Below are 19,203 nucleotides of genomic sequence, written 5' to 3' on the forward strand. Positions count from 1 at the left end.
AACACCAATCGGCTATCTCCTGCATGCCCCCTACTGGAGATTGAGCCTGAAACCCGGGAATGTGCCCTGACATGGAATCAACCAGCAACCTCCTGGTGAAAGGGACAACATCCAACCAACTGAGCCACACTGGCTGGGCATAACAGATCATTTTTAATGTAACAAACACATTTCTTATAGTAACAATAGCAAGGTTAAAATGGAGCACACCATTTTGCCAATAAAACATTTCCCCTTTTACAGATGTCAAAATCCCTGGAATGATATCAGAACAAAGAGCCAAATACAGCTTATTTCCTGCTTCAATGACTCTCTATCCAGACCAATTCTCCTGGTAGTCTTGGTGGAAAACTGAGCCAGCTTATTAGTCTCGCCAAATAGAAAAATCTATAAGCCTTGGTTTGATCTATGTTGTTCAATATCTAACATACAAATTTAATACAAAAAGATTTAATAGGATGCCATCTGTATTCTTTAAAAGAAAAATTGCTAACTTTTCTGAAAAGACTCAGGCAACTTTATTAAACTAAAAGTTTTATTAATTGTTTAGGGAACAGACAATGCTTCCTTTAAGCTGAAATGTAACAGAGGTTCATACCTTGAAGCAGGAGGCTCTATACAGGAGCTGGACAACATGCCCAATGCTAGTTTTAGAGGCTTGAGGGAACCGTGGCTCTAACCTTTGCACCACAAAGAGAACCAATACTTTTCTTGACAAAGCAGAACCATCTTCTAAAGCCAGGAGAACCAACTTTAGAGCTTCCTCCTGCATTGCTAGGAAAAGTTAAACAAAATCAAAATTTATCATGTGCAGGGATAAGATAAATTCACTTATTAAAAGGGCAATACTCAATAATTTCTGCAGGTATCACTTAAATAGGCAACGCAATGATAGATAGTTACGCTTTTTAACCTTTCGGGGGCTTTTTGTATTACATTTTATTTAAGAAAGGAGATAAAAAGTCAATACGTTCAAGAAAAATGTCTATCAAAATTAATAAACTTTTGGCATTAAGGGAAAAGTTAAGTGCTTTGAAAAACTGACGTGGAATCACCCAAACCATAGTTATCAAGTAGAATATTGCTTGGTAACAAGAGAATTTGCAACGAACTAGTCGTTGTATATATTTATAGTCCCCAGACCATACTTTTAGAATTACTAGTGTAGTACATATGAAACTTAATTATATACCTGGTCCAAGGAACTGGCAGCCCCGAGCTCTGACTGCTGCCCAAAGATTAGAAGAGAGTTGCTGAGGATTCTGGTGCTGGAGAATGAGCTCTGTAACTGTTCGTTCACCTAAAGATCGAGCTGCTCGCATGGCACGAATCCTGCCTTCTTCTTCCACTAATTGGCAGTGGACCAGAGTCACCAGCTTCCTCTGCATTGGGCGACTCAGAACACTCTGAGTGGTGCTATTCAGACCCACTCCTTTAAATAGAGTAAAAAATTATTTCTAGGTTTACAATGCAATTTTAGAGAGTTCAGAAAAACTTCCTTGGATGGGCTGATTGACTTATGGGTTCTACTAGAATATTTAAAATGAATAACAGAATTACACAAGTGAAGCATTTCTAAAAGTATACAAAAGCTTTTACCTCATGCAAATACATTAATGACACTAAATATACCATTATTCATTTTAATCATGGAGAAATAAAGATGAAAAGGCCAGACAATAATAATTAGTTTAAGACCCAAATCTGGAGGTCATAAATAACAAGCTGTAATGGCAAGATAATAATGGCAACTTCCAATTTTATTACCATCCCTATAGCACACCATATAAAACTGAATAGAAGGCAGACAATTCAGTTGCCAAATGATAGTGAGCCCTTCTGAAACCATTATTGCATTTATACTTATACTTATTTCTGTAACTCATTCAAATAATGCTTCCAACATCACATAAACTCTCAATTCACTACTTTGTTTGATATGGTTCGTAATAACATTATTTAGCACTAGTGAGTTTGATTTACACTAAATAAATTAATTTCATTAACATTCATTTACAGCCCACAATTTTTATGGTAATAAAAGTATTTTTAATAAACATTTGCTTAGCATTACTAACTGCACCCGACTTACCTCTAGCGCTGCTGAGTGGTTTCAGGTACAATGCTAATTCTTCTACACATTTCCTGGCTTCGTCATAATGCTTTGTATCTTCAACCCCACTACACAATGTAACGGGCTGCTGCTCAGGGACCTAGAGATCAAAAGAAGCGGTCTGCGTCAGTGCTTACTAATCAATTAAACAAGTGCTTTTTTGAGTATGTTTTATGCACTGCCATTTAACACCAGTAACATCAAAACTCCCATTAAATCTACTGGATTCTTAAAGAACTTCATATTCTTTTAAGTACTATTCCTTCCATATTTTTTCCACTCCTACCCCAGCCCAAAAAACTAATCTATTTCTGTCTCTATAAATTTGCCTATTTTGGACATTTCATATAAACAGAACATAGAATGATACAATAGCTTCCAAAGTGGCTGCACCATTTTTGCATTCCCACCAGCAATAAATGAGTTTCTGTTGCTCCAAATCCTCACCAGCATTGGGTGTTGTCAGTGTTTTGGATTTTAGATATTGTAATTGGTGTAGTAGTATCTCAGTGTTTTAATTTGCAATTCCAAATGTCAAATGCTGCTGAGTTCCTTTATTTGCTCATATGCTATCTGTGTATCTTTTTGGTGAGGCATCTGTTCAGAGCTTTGTCTATTTTAAAATTATGTTTTTAATAAGCTGTAAGAGTTCTTTACATATTCTAGATGCAAGTTTCTTACCAGATATGAGTTACAATTATTTCTCATTCTGTGGGTTGTTCTTTCACTCTCTTGACAATATCCTTTGAAGCACAAAGTTTTAAATTTTGATTTAGTTCAATTTATCTTGTCTTGTGCTTCTGAGTGTCATATCTTAAAAAAAACCACTGCCTACTCCAAGGTCATATATATATCTAGGCCTATATTTTTCTTCTAAGAGTTTTATAATTTTAGCTCCTACATTTACCCTTTGTTCCACTTTGAGTCAATTTTTGTACATGATGTGAGGTAGAGGTCCAATTCATTCTTTTACATTTGGATATCAACTTTTCCTAGAACATTTTGTTGGAAAAACTGTTCTTTTCCCATTGAATGACCTTGGCAACCTTGGCAAAAAAATCATCTGACTGTACATTGGGTTTATTTCTGAACTCTCTATTCTATTACATTACCTAAATATGTCTTTATGCCAGTACCACACTCTCTTGATCACTTTAGCTTTGCAGTTTCAAAATCAGAAAGTGTGATTCTTTTTTGTTCTTCTTTTTGAAGATTGTTTGGCTATTTTGAGGCCCTTGTGATTCCATACAAATTTTAGGGTGAATTTTTCTATCTCTGAAAAAAAGAACCACCACCACTGGGATTTTGATAGTGCTTACAATAAATCTGTAGATTACTTTGGATATATTATCATCTTAATAATACAAACTCTGCCTCTCCATGAGCATGTGATGTCTTTCCATTTATTTATATCTTTTTAAATTTCAGCAAAGTTTTATAGTTTTCAGAGTACAAGTCTTTCACTTCCTTTGCTAAAATTATTCCTATTTTATTCTTTTTGATGCTACTGACTTACATATGTGTTTTTTAAAAAAATATTTTTATTGACTTCAGAGAGGAAGGAAGATATAGAAATATCAATGATGAGAGAATCATTTATCAGCTGCCTCCTGCACACCCACTATTGGGGATTGAGCCCGCAATCTGGGCATGAGCCCTGACCAGGAAGAGAAGACCTCCTGGTTCATGGGTCTATGTTCAATCACTGAGCCGAACCAGCCTCGGCTGGAATTGTTTAAATTTCCTTTTGGGTTGTTCATTGTTAGTATAGATATACAATTAATTTTTGCATGTTGATTTTTTAACTGCAACTTTGGTTAATTAATTTATTAGCTCTAACTTTTCTTTTTTGTTGTTATTCTTCACCTGAAGGTATTTTTTCCATTGATTTTTAGAGAGAGTAGAAGGAAGGAAAGAAGGGGGAGAGAGGGCGAGAAAAACATTGATGTGAGAGAGACACATCGATTGGTTTCCTCCCGCACATGCCCCAACCAGAGCCAGGGATCAAACCTGCAATCAAGGTACATGCCCTGGACCAGGAATCAAACCTGCGACTTCCTGATGCCAGGGCCAACACTCTAACCACTGCGAAACACCAGCCAAGGCTCTAACAGTTTTTAAATGGAACTCTTTAGGGTTAAAATAGTAGATATTATGTGTTAAAATGCATACGATCCTACCCTCAAATTTCACAAACATTAGCTGTTTCAGTTAAGATATGAGAACAACTTACTCATTTTGTAGGGGGAAAATCAGTTCATCCTTAGATATCTTTACGAAAAGATATCTGCCTCCTGCATGCCCCCTATTGGGGACTGAACCTGCAATCTGGGCATGTGTCCTAACCAGGAATGGAACCAGTGATCTCTCCAATGCATGGGATGACACTCAACCAACTGAGCCATGCCAGCCAGGGCCAATAAGTCTATTTTTAATATGTTCCCAAAATGTCATACCGGAATTTTCAAAATAAAAAGAAAAATGATTATAAATAAAAAATTAAGTATAGGAAGAAAAGAAAAAGCTGCACTTTCCCCTTGGACAAATATTTTATAGTATTGCTGATGACATCGAAACAAGTATGTAAGTAAATTAAGTTTTCCTTTTGAATAAGAACTGCTCTCTTTACCTTCAACATACATAATATTAACCTTCTCTACTTTCTGCAGCCTTTAGGATATCTGAGTGGGGTTAGATCCAAAATTTCAGTATATTTATTCTGATAAGGATTTACAGTAAACAGATGGTACTTTGGACACTATGCAAATTAATCTGGTGAGGGGTTATTTAAGTGAATCATATCTGGCTTTCAAAACCCTGCCTCCCATGACTTTGTGAAGCCTTCTGAAGATACCACTGATCTTGAATTAAAAAATACTGACAGAAAACTTTCAAAGTATTACTTTCAGAATTACCACACTAAACTTTATGGTTATCTAGGGATATTTGCTCCTACCCTAGATAAATGGTTCCCAAAGGCTGTGGGCTACAGTTTCTTGTCACCTTCTTCTTCTTTCATTTTGATTAATATCTACTAAGTAAAATTGTCTTAAGCAGCTTCACTTTTCTTATTAAGTAAAATGCAATGGTTTTGTGAATAATATTTTCCTCAATATAAGAGGTCCTTGTGACTTCTTAGGTTTCTCTAGTAATCGGAATTGCTAAATTTGTTGAGAAAGTCGGACACCAGATTAAAATATTGTTACTGTATTATAACTGAGAAACACTGGACTACCACTGTAAGTCTCCTAAGAGAATGAAATAAAGGATTTGCACAGTACTGAACAGAATTTTATCTGTTTAAATAGAGGGCAATATTATCAAGTTTTAATTCAACAAATTTGCCTCAGGAGGAAAACACACACAGAAATTAAAAAGTATAGTAGGTCACCCATCATACCTGAGCACCCACTAGCTGAAGCAACGCTGAGTTCACGGGAAGGAGCTCAATGTCAGTATTGATAGTGGTCTGGTCAAATGGGCAAGCCTTCCGGTGGAGTTTATTCAGGCACATCTTGCAGACAGTATGGCCACAACCCAAACTGATGGGCTTTCGAATTGTTTCGTCGAAAGTCTGAGTGCAAATCGGGCAGGAAAGGAAATCCGTCCACTGTGGAGCTTGTACAGGCATTGCTTCTGGAGTTACAATTCACTAACACACACACACACACACACACACACACACAATATCTAAAGCAAAGATTCCACTGGAATCAAAATCTTTGAAAAAAGTTTATCTTTTTTTTAATAGTTTCTGTAGATACAGTCAGCACATAGTGTGAAATATAACCTGGAAAACAAAGAAAAAGAAAAAAAAATCAATCTCCATTTTTAAATTATACTGTCTTCTCGCCTACTACCTCCAACCTTTTATGGTGCATTTATATCACCATACCCTCTTATTGCCCTTTTACAGAATTAGAGCCATAATAAAACATCCAATCTCAGCCCCTCAATTTAAAGATGAGGTACAGACCCCAGAAAGACAGAATAACTTGCCTAAGGTGGCACACGAAGTTAGTAATAACATTAAAAGATCCAAGACCTAGGTCTTTCAAGTTTATCTAAATCTGTGATTGTTTTATATTTAAAAATTAGCCTTTTTAAGGTGGTCAATAATATTCTGTTTTTTAATCTGTACACCAGTTACATGAATCTGTTCAGCTGTGAAGTTTTATCGAGCTCTACACTTACAACATGTACATTCCTGTTGTATGTTAACCCCTCAATAAAGAGAGAATTGGCCCAAAATAAAAACTACCTTAAACTATTTTATCATCAAATTCGGTATGGGTAATGAGATAAAAAGAGATTGTACTGTTTTTTTAAGGTTTATTTTTAAGATTTATTTTTAAGGATTTTAGATATTGTTTTTTTAAAAAACGTTTTATTTTATTGACTTTTTAGAGAGAGAGGAAGGGAGAGGGAGAGATAGATAGAAACATCAATGATGAGAGAGAAACATCGATTAGCTGCCTCTTGCACGCCTCCCACTGGGGATCCAGCCTGCAACCTGGGCATATGCCCTGATTGGGAATCGAACTGTGACCTCCTGGTTCATAGGTCTATGCTCAACCATTGAGCCATGCTGGCTGGGCAATAAACATATTTTTTAAAAAATAATAAATAAATAAATCTCTAAATATTTATATTAATAAAATGAATATTATAATTTTTCTCAGAGCTTTCTGTTTTACAAAGAAATAAGATCTTCTAGTAAGAAAAGTATTTTTTTAAAAAAAAGTATTTCAATGAACAATAAACAATAAAACCAATGACTCATTCTACCAGCTCAGTAAGTAGTCTCCAGATATCAACTCCAACTCTCATAGCTGCTGTGTACCACTCAATTCAAATCCATGCCTCTGCAAAATAACAAATAACTATATGTTGTGAGCCTCAAAGGTTTAACTGTGGTTAAAGCAACTGCTAAAGAGCTACTATAAACTTACAACAACATGATATAACAGAGCTTGGTTTTCTGAAAAAAATCTGTGTGTCAGGCATTATTTTAGGTATTTTCAGATGCTTCTCTTATTTAAAGAGGCCCAGTGCCTGAAATTAGTGCACTGGTATGGTCCCTAGCAGATGCTAGTCAGGGCCTCCCTCCCTTCCCCCTGCCGGCCCTGCCCCCTGGTGGAACTCCCTGACAACTCCCAGTTGAGGGGACAATTTGCATACTATGCTTTTATTAAATAGGATCTGCCATAAATCTAAATCACAATATAATATCTGTTAGGTATTTTAGCATTTTCAGTATTCTATACACAGTACCTTATTAACTGAATGCTCACAACAATAATATAATGTCATTATCTCCATTTTAAAGATAAAGAAACCGAAGTACAGCCTGGTCAGTGTGGCTCAGTTGGTTGGAGTGTCATCCTGTACACTGAAAGGTTGTGGATTCAATTCCTGGTCAGGGTGCATACCTAGTTTGAGGGTTCAGTCCCCAGTCAGGGCACATATGGGAGGCAACCAATTGATGTTCTCTGTCAAAGTGATGTTTTTTTCCTTTCACTCTCTTCCCCTCTCTAAAAGTAATAAGCATACCCTCAGGTAAGGATTAAAAAGAAAAAGAAAAGAAATCAAAGTACATAGAAGTACTCAAAGACTCAAGGCTAGTAAGTGGCAGGATTGGGATTCAAACTCAGACAGACCTAACTCCCAAACTGGTACTTTTAAATCCCATAATTTGTGCCACCTTACAGATGAAAGTTAATAGTCACTGAAGTGAGGGAACTTTTAGGGGTGATGGAAATGTTCTAAAATTGAATTATGGTGATGGTTGCACAATTCTGTAAATTTACTAAAAATCATTGAACCGTGCACTTAAAATAAGTTAATTTTATAGTATGCAAATTATACTTCAATAAAGCTGCTAAAATAGTCATTAAAGGCTTTTTATAAAAGGTCAGTTTCAAATGTAATAACTTAAAAATATAAAGACACTTCAGATTTGTTCTATGAGCATAGCGATACCACTATTAGTCATATTGCTTTGAAGATTCCATTCACATATTATAAACTGACATTTTAAATGTTTTAAAGCATATTACCATCTCCTCTATTACAGGTTCATCTTATCTGCTTCTGATTTAGAGGGCAAAACATAGAAATTAAAATTCATCAAGTATCTACTCTGGGCCAGTCACTCCTCCGAGGCATTACTAGGCCCATTTTACAGAAAACTGCTGAGCTACTGCAGCATTAAATAACTTGCCCGAAGCTATAAACTGTGGAACTGAGACTAAAACTCAGCTCTTATATGAATTGAAGCATAAGTTGCTCTGAGAAAGATATTATATCAAACAAAACCTACTGTCTGTAAGAAGGCAATCTTGATCTATTCCCACCCTACCCTATGAGATAAGTTTATCTCATTATTCTTGGCCTTAACTTAACCTACCATTTCTCTGGAACATTTCCATAGCAACCAACATGCAGGGCAACACCAGAAAAAAGTTTTAACTATCTTGAAAAATAAAGCTAAAAGCAGGAAATAAAAACAAAAAAAAGAAAAATAAGTGAAGGCTTATTGTAACTATTCAGTGTTATAATTCTCAGAAGAATATAAATTAATTTACAGATAAAATAGTCAGAGATGTTTGAGAAAGAGCAAGGTTTCTCCAGCAATAATTCCCTGTGACGAAAGACCCGATTGCACAACATCCTAGATATAAATAATTTCATATGCTAATGTTAGTACTAATGGAGAAATACTTGGGACAAGTATGATGAGAAGGGCTTTTGATTTAGAGGGGGAAAGGCCTGAAAAATAGAACTTGATAAAGAAGGGTTAAGAAAGCTACAAAGGGTTCAATTAGGTCGCTTACTTACCCAGTGTGCAGAGGGACAAAAAGAAACATTTCTACCTCCAACTTAATGACAAACTTAGAAGAAACAGTAAAAAAGATAAACCCATTCCTGGGGAAGCTGCCTGATCTGAAGCTGAAACAGTACTCTAAGCCGTGAATGACTGTGTCTCACTTTGTGTCCGCAGTCTGAAGCTCCAGGTTTCTATTCTATGTAACAAAGTTACACGTTGTGTGTAAATGTGCTATGCTGAAGAGGAAATCAGCAGTGATTAAGAGGTGATAGAATGACAAGGCCAGACTCAAAAGCATCATCTTTAAGATCCTTTAAGCAGAAAAACCGTACCCATTATAGCAAAACAGCAAATAATTATTTTCTTCTTTCAGTCTTTGCATTAATACTCTGTGAAGTGGTACATATACTATACTATCAAGTACATAAGTATATCATCATCATTTAGTGGTAATCCAAACATCAAGGACATAATGAGAACTAATAAAATCAAGATAATTTTGGAATACACCAGGCATTTTAGTTCATCTGTCATCTGTTAACTGCTTTCAAATTAAATGCAAACTTCTGAAATTGACTGTTTCCTTTGTAAAAAATGATGTCTCCTTAATTAAGGTTGTTTGCTAAATCATAAAGATAACTCAGTCCCATACAAAAGATTCATGAATAAATTTTGAAAAGTAGGCCAAATATTTTAATGAGACTTTAGTTTTTCAGATCACATCTTGAAATCGTCCTCCTGCTACAATAATGGCTCCTTTTTGTAGAGGAAGTTTGCTCCCTGTGTACCCAGAAGTTATTTTGAGACACAATGACAAATCTGATTGGCAAGTAGTCAATAATCATGACTGTAGGGGGAAAAACTCACAATGAAAAGAAAATCTAACTGTGCCTCATGAATTTATATTTCAGATTGTTAAATACTAATCTACAGACTGAGAAATCCAGTGAGAATGAGACATTTTAAGGAGTAGCACTAGTATTATTTCTTTAACTTATCCCACTTTACTATTTCTTTCCCCACCAGCACACTTAAATCCTTGTTTAGAGAAGCTAAAAAACACATTTCTATCTCCCACCTGTCTTATTTAAAAATTTTTTTAAATCATTCAATCCCTGTCCCTGCCTTCTCCTAGACTCTATTCTCTAACCCCCTTACCTCTCAGTTTTCAAACTACACTTTTTCCCAACCACTATTTTGAAATGACTTTAACTGGCATATCAAAAACCTTCTTATGTTCAATAGTCACATTTCAGTCCTTAACTTTCTTCTTTCTATACAGCATTAATAATGCTGACCAGTTGCCCTAGCCGGTTTGGCTCAGTGGATAGAGCATCGGCCTTCGGACCAAAGGGTCCCAGTGTTCAATTCCGGTCAAGAGCTAGGGCACTGACGCGTACCTTGGTTGCAGGCTCCTCCCTGGTCCAGGCTCATGCAGGAGGTAACCAATCGATGTGTTTCTCTCACATCAATATTTCTGTCTTTCCCTCTCTCTTCCACTCTCTCTAAAAATCAATGGAAAAATATCCTCGGGTGAGGATTTTTAAAAAAATTAATGTTGACGAGTTTATTACAGCAAATGCTATCCCACTTTGGCTTCTATAATGGCACACTGTCCAAGTACTGCAGGCCACTCCTTGTGTGCTGCACTTGAGGGCTTCTCCTTCTCTGCCCATCCTTGGAATATGTGTGGTTCCCTCAGAATTCCTTCCTCACTTCTCTTCTCTACAAAATTTCCTTGAGTGATGTCATCTATTTTTCAGCTTTCAACTATCAACTAGATGCTGATGACTTCCAAATCTGTATCTCAAGTTCAGACCTCTCTTCTGAGTGCCACGGCCATATAACCAGTTGGCTACTAGTCATTCATGTTTAACTAGGTCTCAAACCATTTCAACCTAATGAAACCTTTTGTTCTCTAAGTCAATGACTGAGTGACTTAGCTGCTGACAGAAGCATTGGGGAATCATCCTTGACTACTTCCTTTTCCTCAAATCTGCCTCCTCAAATAACCAATCACCATGTCCTATTCATTTTATTTCTTCAATGTTTCTTGAAATCCTCCCATCCATTCCCAATACCTTAGTTTAGGTTATCAACATCTCTTACCTGGGTAACTGTGACAGTTTTTTAATTGGTGTCCCTGTTAACAGTATCCCCATCAATCAAAGCTAGGCTATATAACTAGATTGTAAATTCCTTAAAATCAGAGAATATCTTGGGGATTTCCCCTCGCTTGCTTTTTGCTCTATAGTTTTAATATAGAAAAAGTCAGCCAATATACATTAGCAAACCTATCAAGCTGGAATATTTGTTTTCTCCAAGACGACGTCAATTAGGCTAATGGAAAACTTTAAGGCCTTAGCATCCAGAATAGCACGCACAGCTCAACAAGGATATACATACAAGACTCGAATACCACTATAACGAACCTGGACCTAAAAGACATCCATAGAATAAATACTACATCCAACAACAGCAATTTTTTTTTCAAGTGTACATAGAACACTCTCCAAAACAGGCCATATGCTAGGCCAGAACAGGAACCCAAGAACTGTTTAACCCTACTAGTTTATTTAAAAAATAAACAAACAAAAAACAGACTATGGCAACTATTTCTTTTGAAGAGAACTACAGGAATATTTTACTAGAACACACTGAGAAATACTCAGGGGACTGAAATAGAAAATGACTCCTAAGTTTACATATAATGTATTGAAGTATGGCATACATACAAAAAGATACACAGATCGAGAAGGTTCAGTTCAATGAATTATCACAAAGTGCACATACCAACAGACATTATTACCAGCATCCCGGCTAGCATAAGGCTCAATAAACCCTTTGTTTTAGAAAAGCGTTCACATGAAAGTTTTTGTTTCACAATCCCAACTACAGGATATTCTGGAAAAGGCTAACTATGGAAACAATACAAAGATCAGTGGTTGCTAGAAGTTGGGGTGGAGGAGAGATGAATAGGCAAAGGACAAAGGACTTTTAGGGTAATAAAAATATTCCATGTGATTTATACTATCACGATAGATACATGCCATTACATATTTGTTCAGACCCATAGAATGTACAACACCAAGAGAGAACCCAAATGTAAACCATGAATTTTGTCAATATAGGTTCATCAATTGTAACAAAATGTACCTATCTGGTGGTGGATGTTGACAATGGGGGAAAAGCTACACATGTGTACAGACAAGGAGTACTGTATATAGGAAATCTCAGTACCTTCTTTTCAATTTTGCTGTGAACCTAAAATTGCTTTAAAAAATAGTCTTTACAAACAACAACAAAATTAGAAATCAACAACTGAATCTGAAATCTCCCTCAAATATAGAGATAGATTTGCTACCCCCATCTTTCCTCTCTGCCTCACCATTTTGTTATGTACCTAAGAAGATTCTTAAAGTTTTACCTTAACATCTGAGTATAATGAATTAATTAATGGCAACCATTAGGGGAATAGGTGCTGCCACTTCAATATTCAATGATGCTTTCATAAGAATATTACCTTGTTTGGGCTCTGTGATAGTCTAAATTACTTAAATAGATTTAAACAGAATATTTTCTATTCTAAGAATTTTATTTCAAAAAGTCAACTCAAAAAAAAAAACAGTGGTAGAAAGAAAATAAATTCGAGGGTCTTTTGTACCCTTATGAGCTGGTTCTCATCCATTGCAGTTCTACATAATAAAATGACATTTCTGAAAAAACTGACTCAGAGCAAATGAGTCAATCCAAAGAACCCATAATTCAATTTTTGCTAAATAAATGGGGAGTCTTACATTTACTTTTTAAAAGTTTTAATAAATTTAAAGAGGCTAGACTCAAGCAAAGAGTGACAGTTTTAATCAAAACAGTTCAAAAACTGCTACAATGGAGTAATGTAAAAGTTGACATATAAAATATGGGTTTTGAAAGCAGTAACTATAGGGGAAGTATTTCAAAATGAAGATTAAAATCCAGGGTGTGTTTTTTTTTAAGTATAGTACTTAAATATGGAAGACTACCACTCTTAACAGAATGTCTCCACGAAAATGGACTTTTGAGCAAGCATAACCAGTATGCAGAGGTCAAATCCAGATCATACACAGCATGACTACTTTGAGCAAAAGTAGAGGTACAACCCACCTGAAAACACAGACTAATATGAGGGTCTCCATTTTTCAAACTCTGGAAACTTTAACATGATGAGTTTAGGGAAATACAAGTTCATGTGGCAACCCATTTGGATTCTACAGATCAAAATGTAGTTTGAATAGAATCCAAATGTAAAACTAGCACCAACAGAGAATTTCAGATACCAATAATGTTCAGTTAAATTCTATTTATCCTTACCAGCCAATTTGTATTAGTACTGGAAATTAATTTTTGTTATCTAAAATGGGTCACACTTGGAGGGAAAAAAGTTCCATCATAAATTAAAGAAAAAATCAACTAAGTAGGATAAATTTCTTCATTTAAGATTCTTTTTTAAAAAAACATTTTTTTATTGATTTCAGAGAGGAAGGGGGAGAGAGAAAGAGAGAAATATCAATGATGAGAGAGAATCATTGGTTGGTTGCCTCCTGCAACCAATTGATTGATCCCCTACTGGGGATCAAGCCCACAACCCGTGGGCCCCTGGCTGGAATTGAACCCGGGACCTTTCAGTCCCCAGGCTGATGCTCTATCCACTGAGCCAAACCAGCTAGGGCCTTCATTTAAGATTCTAATTGTTTAAAGAACAATACATCACTATTAAATCTATAGCAATAGCCTCTGTACTTTTGATTTGTAAGTAGTATATGTTAAATTACTCAGTATTTAATGAAATAGTCCTCAATAACCGCTTTCAAAGTGATTCTAACTTCAACAGTGATTGTAAAAGCAACCCCAACTAATGGGGATCTTAAGAGAGAACTAGAATAGGAAAATCTAAATTCTAATCTCAGTTATGCCATTTATTAGCTCTGAGATCTATATACATTTGATAAATATTCAAAAGTTTTAGAGCAAAATAAGAAAGAAAAGGATGACTCCAGGTTGGGAACAATGAAGAGTGGAATAAAAGATGATGCCCTGATAGGAAAATGAGGAAGCCACACTACAAATGGGCAACATTTGGAAAGTCTGGGGCTTTGGGAGAGTAAGGGGTTTTAAATTATTTCAAGGTTAGGGTTGCCAGCAGTGTAAGTGACAAAGCATAGAAAATTGTAGGCTTGAGGACAAATTGAGGCCATGTAAATAGGTAAATTCTCTGTGAGAGTAACTATAAATGAAGGACTGAACCTTTGGAGAATAGTTTACATCAGCACTCTTCAACAGAACTTTCTGAGATGATGAAAATGTTCTATATGTTTCCAATATAAAAGCCACAAGCCACATGTGGCCATTGAGCTCTTATAATGTGACTACTTCAAGTAAGTAAATTTTAAATTTTATTTGACTTTAACTAAAACTTAAATGTATCCATACAATGGAGTATTGTTTAGCAGTAAAAAGAAATGCACTATCAAGTCATGAAGACATGGAAGAAGCTTAAATATACATTGTTAAGTGAAAGAAAACAATCTTGCCCATAGAACTATACAACACAAAGAGTGAATCCTAATGTAAACTATGGACTTTGGTTAGAAATAATTTACCAATACTAGTTCACCAATTACAATAAATGCACCACACTAATGTGAGACATTAACAAAGGTAACTGGGGAAACTGGCTGTATATGGAAACGTATACTTTCAGTGCATTTTTTCCTATAAATCTAAAACTATTTTTAAAAAATAAAATCTGCCGAAACCGGTTTGGCTCAGTGGATAGAGCGTCAGCCTGCGGACTGAAGGGTCCCGGGTTCGATCCCGGTCAAGGGCATGTACCTGGGTTGCGGGCACATCCCCAGTGGGAGATGTGCAGGAGGCAGCTGATTGATGTTTCTCTCTCATTGATGTTTCTAACTCTCTATCTCTCCCCCTTCCTCTCTGTAAAAAATCAATAAAATATATTTAAAAAAAATAAAAAAATAAAATCTATAAAAATTTTTAAAAATAAGTAGCCACATGTAGACAGTAGCTGATATTGAATAGCACAGGTCTATATTAATAAGACTGGTGTGAGACGAAAACCAGAATAGTATTTTATTTTTTATAAAATACACACACAGTTAATGCTAAACTGTACAAAGTTTGTATGTAGCTTTAATATTAACATTTTACAGCAGAACTTTTTTCAAATATTCTAGATATCTTCCTAAAATGATTTTTTGTCAAACAGATTTAAGGAGGAAAATAACATTTATTGACTGGGTACTAGATGTCAGGTAGTATACTAAAGACATATGTTATCTCATTTAAATTTCAAAACAATCTTTAAGGGAAGGTATTATCCTTTCTGTTTTTAGAGATGATGAATCATAATGCTTAAATGATAAAAGATGAAAACCTAGCTACATATGACTCCAAAGTCTATGTTCTAATATACTCTGTACATATTTTTATGATTCCCAAAATTACAAACATTTTCCCACAATAAATTTATTATCAGGAACTCTTAAAAATCTGGAGTCATCTTTTTCTTATTCTTCTCTAAAACTTTTGAATAAGTTATATAGCACAACACAATAATTAACCATATACTATAGGCATAGTACTCATCAGAGTCTAATGAGGTACTATGCCTATATCAAATGGGCCCAAGCTAACCTGGTTTTTTCCTGTCACCCTCCTTGCATCTTTTAATCTGCTATGGGATTAGAAAAGAGACAATCAAACTTCTTAGAATTACCTACAAAGCAAGAGATTTTCTAAGCCAGTACTTTAATCAGATGATTTAGTTAATTAATTTTGTGACAGTTAAAGGTCTGTTATCAACTTATTTTAAACTGGAACCTGGATAGATAAAATACTGTTCTATAATAAAGTTAAAAATATAACAATCCGGTTTCATTCACAAATCTTCCACTAAATCACATTTTCAAGCACAGACCTTTAAACATCACCCACTTAAAGATGTTATTTTTTTTTGGGGGGGGGGGGAGGAGGGAAACATCTGAAATACTTTCGAAAAAGATAAATTTTTAAAAAGATGTTATTTTTATGATTACATATAGTACACTAGCTTTCCAATAAATGTTACTATAAAAATTAATGAGTTATATGTAAAAACACAAATTATTTATAAAGAATTGATATTTTCCCGAAAAAAATCACTATTTAAAAAATGCAGAAATTTTACTGCATTGAGTCCTAAATAGTCTTATATAATTCTTTTTAATCACTTCTTAAGTTGTTCTTAGAACTAACTTTATTAATTACATAACTTTTCCCTAAAAGGGGGAAGGTTAGTATCAAAATTTAAATTCTTTCCTTTTTTAAAAAAATATTTATATTAATTTCAGAGAGGAAGGGAGAGGAAGAGGGAGAGATAGAGATAGACAGAAACATCAATGAGCGAGAATCATTGATCAGCCCCCTACTGGGGAGGCAAGCCCACAACCTGGGCATGTGCCCTGACCAGGAATCAAACCGTGACCTCCTGGTTCATAGGTCGACATTTAACCACTGGAACCACCCTGGTCAGGCTAAATTCTTCTTTTCCACTTAGTCCTCTTGTAACCTATTACAAATCTTTACTAATAACATGAAATCTGTATTTCACTTCTCACCATACATTTTAAGATTTCAATAAACTAGGGAAGTACCATTCTGAATTTAAGATAAGGATAAAAGAATATTTTCAAAGCCCAAAACTGAAACTTGGAACTTAGTAGCAATGTTAAATTTACAGAAGTCCAAATTTATTACGTTATTCTAAAAATAAAAAAAACCTAGTTGTTTTCTCCCTCAATCAACCAACTAAAACAATCCGAAAAAGCGAAAAAATCAATCGCGTCTGTAACAATGTCTATGTTTCTGGAATGAGTCACATATAAAGGTTTCTAAGATTTATTCAACAAGGGATAAAAGCAGAGTTCAGGCAAATCTAAATATCCCAAAACATGGCTGAATAAAATAGTCACAAAGTTAGATTTATAAGGATAGGATCAAAGGTTATCAATCTAACAATGATTTCCCAATATAATCTCAAATAAGTCTGTTAATATTCAAAGTTGTTGTATACATTAAGAAAACCAAAAGGCAAACAATTTGCAGATAACGGACAATAAATCGCTCACATGTGTAATGTAACATCGAAATTTAGTTAAGTCTCGCAACCTAATGAAGAAATACAAACGAGTCTGAGAGTTTGAGTATAACTCCTTCAGAATGATCAAAACTAAAAGTGCAAATTGCTGTGACTTCCAACTTTTCTTCCATAAAAAGTACCTGGCAACAGCCTACTACTGTACTTGGAAAAGCATGAAAAGAATGAGTGGGTTTTGATTTTTAACAATCATATTCTAAAATTTTTTCTGCAATTTCAATGATACATAGTACTCTCTCTCAATTTTGGCTCAAAATAATGTTCTTTTAAATCCAAAGAGACAGAAAATAGAATGGTGGTAGCCAGAGACTAGGGGAAAAGGGGATTGAGAATAACCACTTAACAAGTATAGCATTTCCTTTTGGGGTGATAAAAATGTTATGGAATTAGAGGTGGTAGTTGCAAAACATTGTGAATGTACTGCCACTGTACTGTTTACTTTAATTTTTTAGTTGATTTCAGAGAGAGGAAGCGAGAGATAGAAACATTGATGAGAGAGAAACACCAATCCACTGCCTCCTTCCTGAAGGCTTCCTACTGGGGATAGAGCAGTGATGGCAAACCTTTTGAGCTCGGCGTGCCAGCATTTTGAAAAACCCTAACTTAACTCTGGTGCCGTGTCACATATAGAAATTTTTTGATCTTTGCAACCATAGTAAAACAAAGACTTATATTTTTGATATTTATTTTATATATTTAAATGCCATTTAACAAAGAAAAATCAACCAAAAAAATGAGTTCGCATGTCACCTCTGACACACGTGTCATAGGTTCGCCATCACTGGGATAGAGCCTGCAACCTGGGCATGTGCCCTGACCTAGACTTGAACCTGCGGCCTCTGGGTGCATGGGGTAAACACTCAATCCTCTGAGACACACCGGCAGGGCTGTACTGCTTACTTTAAATGGTTAATTTTATGTTGTGTGAATTAAACCTCAATAGAACATTTATGTTAAGATATATAAAATTGAACCCTTTAGAATTCTCTTCAAAACATTGCTACCATGGTCAAATGCTATTTAGATCTTGGAGATTTTTAGCTAAAATGCATTACAAGTTAAATTATTACCATATTTTCTCAGAAACAGTGAGGAGTGGGGTGACATCAGGACTAAAATGCTTGACAAATGTCAAAAGAAAATTGCTGACATATATTTGTAAATAATCTCAAAGAAAGATATACATTAATCTTAGAATATTTATTCCTCTATGACAGAATGCAATTTCTGTCAGCTTAACTGTACATGTAAGGTGAACTCAAAATTTTTACTATAATTCCTTTCCTGAACTTCAACCAATCAGGAAAACATGTGCACTTATCAGAAGTCTCTAATATTATATGAAAAGCAAACAGGTATAAGCATGACCAATATGGATATAAATAAAGATGCTAGAGCTAACTAAGCATTTAGACCTGCTAAAGCTACCTGTCCTATGTAAATGCAGGGCAACATTACTTCAGATTAGTAAACTTCACACTTGAAAATGTATAGAAAATGTAAGAAACTTTGGAGAAAAATCCCTTTGCACCTGACAAATTAATCTTATGTTATAACTTCTAAGGCTAGTCCAAATCCAGACTAGACTCCAGGATTAAACAAAAGAGGAGATCTTAAAGAGGACCCTGCATAACAGGCTGATTTCGAAATCTGTGACTATTTTGATGCAGGCCAGTCTGAGAATTTAAATCCATTGGAATCCAACCCAAAAAAATACCTGAACTCCTGAGCACTGACAGGGCCAAAGCGAAACCAGGTTAGTATACCCTGCCAAGGAACAGCTTGCTCCGAGGTGTCCACCAAACAAGGATCATTTATCAGTTTATTCTTCACTTTGTTGGATGCCAACCACTTGCAAGATATAATCAAGTGTAGACTGATTAGACCCCATCAAACTCCATTTCAAGCCCTAAGATTTAGAGATTTAAAAAATAAATGCTGCAGAATTCTAAATGGTCTATGGCTTTTAAAAAGTGAAGAATTTCAAATGTTGGCTGACCCAACATTAAACAACATTGAACGTTACTAAAGTTATTTTTGAATTTTCATAAACTATTTCAAAGGCAC

General features: G+C 35.2%; 1 protein-coding gene across 3 annotated transcripts in view; it reads right to left on the bottom strand.

Annotated features, from left to right (window-relative positions):
• Positions 1-19,203, bottom strand: part of RC3H1 (ring finger and CCCH-type domains 1) — a 53,967-nt gene extending 34,764 nt beyond the window's left edge. The window contains exons 1-5 of one of the 3 annotated variants that reach the window (XM_014540904.1): positions 18,854-19,203; positions 5,514-5,903; positions 2,093-2,213; positions 1,193-1,432; positions 599-774 (exon numbers count right to left, since the gene is read on the bottom strand). In XM_014540904.1, coding sequence (XP_014396390.1) covers positions 599-774; positions 1,193-1,432; positions 2,093-2,213; positions 5,514-5,744 — 768 coding nt within the window. In that variant the 5' untranslated portion in view covers positions 5,745-5,903; positions 18,854-19,203. Of the gene's footprint in view, positions 1-598; positions 775-1,192; positions 1,433-2,092; positions 2,214-5,513; positions 5,904-6,901; positions 7,034-18,853 lie in introns of those variants that run through there. The other 2 variants (XM_005867678.2, XM_005867677.2) reach the window with 2 other exon arrangements.

The sequence above is a fragment of the Myotis brandtii genome, unplaced genomic scaffold, assembly GCF_000412655.1.
Source record: "Myotis brandtii unplaced genomic scaffold, ASM41265v1 scaffold250, whole genome shotgun sequence".
Classification (NCBI taxonomy): Eukaryota; Metazoa; Chordata; class Mammalia; order Chiroptera; family Vespertilionidae; genus Myotis; species Myotis brandtii.